Genomic DNA, 6,000 nt, shown 5'->3' on the forward strand with positions numbered 1-6,000 from the left:
TTCCTTCCTCCAAGGTCCTCCAAGGTCCATCCTTTCCTGCTTCCTGGAAGCAGCCAGGGCCACCCTGCCTGGGGAGCTCTGGTGACTCAGGGCCACACCTCAGCCAGGGCTGGGTCCCTCTCATCTCCCTGCTCTCAGATTCCTTCCTGACCCCGAGGAGGCCAGGAGGGGAAGCTTTGATGGTTTGGAGGAAGCCTGCAGTGCTGGGAGGAAGGGCAGTGCTGGAGTCATCCCTCCTGCCCCGGGGAGCTGCTGCTCTCCAGCCACACCTGCACTCTGGGGCTCTCAGGAGAAAGGCTGGGCCCTGCCTGGAGGCTGGCATCACCTCACACCCACACACAGCTCTGACAGTGCTCACAGGGGTCCCGGCATGAGGGGAGAGACAAGGAGCTGACTCGGTGTTTCAGAAGGCTTGATTTATTATTATATTATATTTTATTTTTATATATTTTTATATAAAATATATTTATATATATTTATATATATTTATATATATATTTATATATATTTATATATATTTATATATATTTATATATTTTATATATTTATATATTTATTTATATATTATGTATATTTTATATATTTATGAATGTTTATATATTTATATATATTTATTAATTATATTATATTCAAACTATACTAAAAGAAGAGAAGAAAAGATTTCATCAGAAGGCTGGCTAAGAATAGAAAAGCAATGAAATGGCTCTCGGACAGAGAGTCCGAGCCAGCTGGGCTGTGATTGGCCATTAATTAGAAACAACCACATGAGCCCAATCCCAGATGCACCTGTTGCATTCCACAGCAGCAGATAACCATTGTTTGCATTTTGTTCCTGAGGCCTCTCAGCTTCTCAGGAGGAACAATCCTAAGGAAAGGGATTTTTCAGAAAATACCATGGCTACACAGAGCTGCCTGCCCTCACCTGCCTCGGGTCCCTGAGAGAAAAAAGGGACCAGAGGCACAAGGGGCTGGTGTCCCCCTGAGCCAGGTGGAGGCAGTGCCACGGGGCTGTTTGGAACTGCCCCCCTGCAGCCCTGTGGAATAACAAAAACCTCTTTATCTTCCAGTAGGCAATGGCACTAAGCTGCCTTTTCAGTTCTCCTCGGTGGGACAGAATCCGCCCGGTGACTTCAGCAAACAGTCTGATGGGAGCCTCTTCACTAAGACCGGTACTAGGAACTGACTGTTCCCCTTCCTCCCGCCCTTTGAGGTGCCAAACCCCCCTCAAATGCCTTCCTGTCCCGTTTGAGGTGCCAAACTCCCTAATCTGCCTTCCTGCCCCCTTTGGGGTGCCAAACCCCCCTAATCTGGCTTTCAGTCCCATTTAAGGTGCCAAATTCCCTAATTTGCCTTTCTGTTCCATCTGAGGTGCCAAACCCCCCTAATTTGCCTTCTTGCCCCATTTCAGGTGCCAAACTCCCTAATCTTCCTTCCTGGTAATAAGAGGAATTACTACCTTATCCTCTGAGGAGGATATTCCCAAGTGGACATTAAAACCCCCATTTTTTTCCCTGAATTCCCTGGTTATTCCTTCAGTGATATTCCCAACTGGATGCCTTTTGGCACCTTTGAGGTCCCAAACCCCCTCATCCTGCTGTGCCTTCCTCCCACTCCTTTGAGGTGCCAAACCCCCCTAATCTGCCTTCCTGGTAATAAGAGGTGTTAATACCTCTTAGGTATCCTTATCCTCTGAGGAGGATATTCCCAAGTGGACATTAAAACCCCCATTTTTTTTTCCCCTGAATTCCCTGGTTATTCCTTCAGTGATATTCCCAACTGGACGCCTTTTGGCACCTTTGAGGTCCCAAACCCCTTCATCCTGCTCTGCCTTCCTGGAGCAGCACCTTGGCCTCCCTGCCAATCTCTGAGGCACCTGCCCAGAGTGACTCTGCTGAAGCAGGGCAGCAAGGATTGTTAAAAACCATTCAAGTTTTATTTAGGGAACAGGTGGAGGGATTTAAAATTTTGTTTGTAATGGGCAGGGATAAATTTTAGATGATTCTTGAGGAAGACACCATTTGCCCCTCTCGTTTCATTGCTGTAAAATAACACAAACAGCATAACCTTAAAAAAAAAGAATTCAGGAGCTCACCAAAACCAAACCCTCATTCACCACCTCATCACCCTGCTGTCACTTCCCACCAGGGGTGGGATCCAGGTGCTCCAGGACCTGCCAAGCAGAGTCAGGCGTGATTAATTTGGGATGCTGGGCCATGGTGACATTGGCTGTGACACTGCTGGGGGGCTGGAAGGGGGTCAGGGCTCCTCAAGCTGCCGGAGGAGCTGCAGGAAGGCCAGGCTCAGCTCTCTGCACTAATTAAACAGCCTGCAGCGCTCTCTGCGAGAGCCACAACGCTGACTTTGGGACTCGGCCTGAATTTAATTGGTCTGATTGCATTCCACCGCTCTGCATTCCTCAGACATTTTAATTAGCCGGCCCTTCTCTGCTGCCTTTCCCTGCCTGATTGGGTGGTGGCAGAGGCATCAGTCTGTCGGGCTGTCTGTGTGTCCCACCCCGGGCACGGCTGCATTTCCTCGTTGAGCAATGCAACGCTAATGAGGTGGCACTTCCAGTCCTGCTGCTGCTCCTGGGGACAGCGCGGGGGTGGCAGTGGCAGGGGCTGTGTGTGTGACTGTGTTTTGTGTTGTCACAGCCTACCCTTCCATAGTGAGGCACCAGTCTGCAAAGGTGACGCCACAGACGTGGAAATCCTCCTCCAAGCAGTCTGTATTGGTAAGGAAAAGAATAACTTTTGTTCCTTGGGGGAGCTTCAGGAATAAGGATGGGTCATTTGGGAGCGTGGAAATGAAAGTTTCAGCCCCACTGCTCCTGCTCAGGATGCAGGTTAACCCCCCCAGCACTGATCAACGCTGCAAAAATGATGTTTTGAAAAGGTTTTGGTCTAAAATGTGACGCAGAAATAGGGACAGTGCAAATGCTGTACAATGGTACTGATAGCACTTTTCCCTGTCACCCACTCTGTCACCCGCCCAGTCCTTTGGGAATGTGGAAATAAAAGTTTCAGCCCCACTGCTCCTGTTCAGGATGCAGATTAACCCCCCCAGCACTGATCAACGCTGCAAAAATGATGTTTTGAAAAGGTTTTGGTCTAAAATGTGATGCAGAAATAGGGACAGTGCAAATGCTGTACAATGGTACTGATTGCACTTTTCCCTGTCACCCACTCTGTCACCCACCCTGTCCTTTGGGAATGTGGAAATAAAAGTTTCAGCCCCACTGCTTCTGCTCAGGATGCAGGTTAACACCCCCCAGATTTTACAGCTCTAATCCGTGCTGCAAAAATGATGTTTTGAAAAGGTTTTGGTCTAAAATATGATGCAGAGATAGGGGCAGTGCAAATGCTGTAAAATGGCGCTGATAGCGCTTTTCCCTGTCACCCACTCTGTGTCACAGTGTGACATCCACAGTGTCAGTGACACCAGACACAGCCACAGCAAAGTGATCCTGTCCTGCAGTGGCCAATGCAGCATCCCAGGTGAGGGGTCAGAAATCCCCACAGCACCTCTGAGCCCCTGGCTTCACACTGACCATGACAAGAGGCACAGGGCAGTGATCCAGTGATGTTTTAGGGCCTGTAGTCTCAAATACACTGCCCCAGGGGCACCCAGCTAATCTGGTTTTATTCACACTGTGCTGCATTGAGGCCTTGCATGATCTGGATTAAGATTGTTGAGCTTTCGCCACCACAAATGAAACATTTTGTTTATTTATTTTTTTTTTTTTTAAGTTGCACATTTTTGAGAGATGATTTATTGTTTGGTGTAAGGAGCAGAGAGCATTCCCACACTGAGGGAAACCACAGCAGGTAGAAATTGAGGGCTGCAGCTGGATCTGCCCCATTTTCAAGGCTCCCCAGGAGGAGAATTCCCATGGAAGGGATGTTCCTTGGGAGATTCTCCCAGGAAATCCAGCCTGGAGCCTTTGAAGGTGCTGAAGCAAACCAGCAAAACTCTGCCATCCCTTCTGCCTCGGGTTTGACCTCTAAAACATCATCCCCCACATCCTTTGTGCTCCCAGGGATTTTTCTTTAATCCCCACAGAGAAAATCTGGGTGACTTCTCCCACCATCCCTTCCCTGTGTCCCTTCCTCTCCTTTTTACACATTTATAATGACCATTTCCTTTTTATAGCCAATATTCACCACACAGCCCTGAACCCAACAACTGAGCTGATAAATATAAGCATTTCAAAGCACCAAAATAGAAATACATACTGCAGTATCTCTGCAGGAGCTTTTATGGTCTGTTGGGCCAATAATCTGGCTTTTAAACCAGCCTTTAAATGTGCATTTAAGTAATATGCATTCTAAAAGGTCTGTAAATATGAATTTTCACTAAGGACTGGGCTGTTTAAGGAGGAAGGTCTTTTTCACACCCAGGGAGCTGTTTTAAATGAAGCCCCCCTCTTTCATCTCTTAATTCTGTTGGAAATTAGAGCCAGAAAATGAAGAGAATGTTGATAAAAGGGAACATTGAGCAGGGAGATGGGCTGGGCTTGCTCTGGTGTTTCCTGCTGTTCAATAGGGCTGCACCAAAAGGGGCCTGGGGGGTTTCTCCCACCTCCTGCACCTGAGAACAAACCCAAGGCAGACTGGGCTTTAAAACATCAATTTTTTCCTGAATCCCATGGTTATTCCTTCAGTGGTGGGGGGGATATTAAAAACCCCCATTTTTCCCTGAATTCAGTGGTTATTCCTTCAGTAATGAGGGGATATTAAAAACCCCCATTTTTTTCCCTGAATTCCATGGTTATTCCTTCAGTTGTGGGAGGATATTCCCAACTGGACATTAAAACCCCCATTTTTTCCTGAATTCCCCTTTGATGATGGGGGGATATTAAAACCCCCATTTTTCTCCCTGAATTCCATGGTTATTCCTTCAATGATGGGGGGATATTCCCAGCCAGGCTGCAGATTGTGTAGCCAGGGATAATATTTATATAAAATATATGTACTATTTATATATTATAACATAACTAATTAAAAATTATAGTATAATATAAATATATAAATATACTATTTCTATAGTATAACATAACAAATTAAAATTATAGTATAATATAAATGTGTAAAACAAAATATTTTAAAATTAAGTTAAAATAGAAACATTTTATTATATAGTATTTTATTAATAAATATTTTTAAAGTCTTATGGTTAAAAGTATAGAGTTAAATTAGTAGAATTTAATTAATTAATTATATTTAATTTAAATTAATTTTAATTCATTTTAAACTTTTAAAATTAAATTATAAAAACATAGATTAAACAATATAAAAATAAAATAAAATACTTTAAAATTAAGTTAAAATAGAAACATTTTGTTATATAGTATTTTATTAATAAATATTTTTAAAGTCTTATAGTTAAAAGTGTAGAGTTAAATTAGTAGAATTTAATTAATTAAATTTAATTTGAATTGATTTAAATTAATTTAAATTAATTTAAAATTTAAATGATTTAAAATCTTTAAAATTATATTATAAAAATACCAACTTTAAATTAAAAAAAATACAAACTTTAAATTATAAAAATGCAAACTTTATAGATTGAACTACATAAAAATAAAATAAATAAGCCGCATCATGAAAAACAATTCAAAAATCCAATTCCTTGCAGCACCGAGGCAGGAATTAGTGAGATGAAGGTGGATGGGAAGGGAAAAGGAGGGCTCAGACTGACGTGCCCCAAATTCTCTCCCTTGCAGTCCCATTATCGCCCCTTCTACGTCAACAAAGGCAACGGAGCCACCTCCAACGAGGCGCCCTGAGCCGCTGCGGGTGAGAGGAGAGCTCGGCTGAGATTGTCACCGATGTCCCCGCTCTGCCCACCCGCCTGCTCCCCCAGGGCAGGGCAGCCATGGCCCTGCCCTCAGCACACCGGGACTTCTCCCTCCTTGTGCCCTCCCCGTCCCCCCGGCTGCTCTGCCCCTCTGGGAATTGTGGATGCTTGGGTGGCACCCCCTGCTAGGCAGCTGTGCCC

General features: G+C 44.4%; 1 protein-coding gene across 1 annotated transcript in view; it reads left to right on the forward strand.

Annotated features, from left to right (window-relative positions):
- TRIM29 (tripartite motif containing 29) overlaps positions 1-5,788 on the forward strand; it is a 28,623-nt gene extending 22,835 nt beyond the window's left edge. Inside the window, exons 7-9 of the mRNA XM_054647548.2 lie at positions 1,068-1,169; positions 2,655-2,734; positions 5,726-5,788. Coding sequence (XP_054503523.1) covers positions 1,068-1,169; positions 2,655-2,734; positions 5,726-5,788 — 245 coding nt within the window. The remainder of the gene's footprint in view (positions 1-1,067; positions 1,170-2,654; positions 2,735-5,725) is intronic.
- The last annotated feature ends 212 nt before the right edge of the window (positions 5,789-6,000 follow it).

Source organism: Agelaius phoeniceus, chromosome 23, assembly GCF_051311805.1.
Source record: "Agelaius phoeniceus isolate bAgePho1 chromosome 23, bAgePho1.hap1, whole genome shotgun sequence".
In the NCBI taxonomy this organism is placed as follows: Eukaryota; Metazoa; Chordata; class Aves; order Passeriformes; family Icteridae; genus Agelaius; species Agelaius phoeniceus.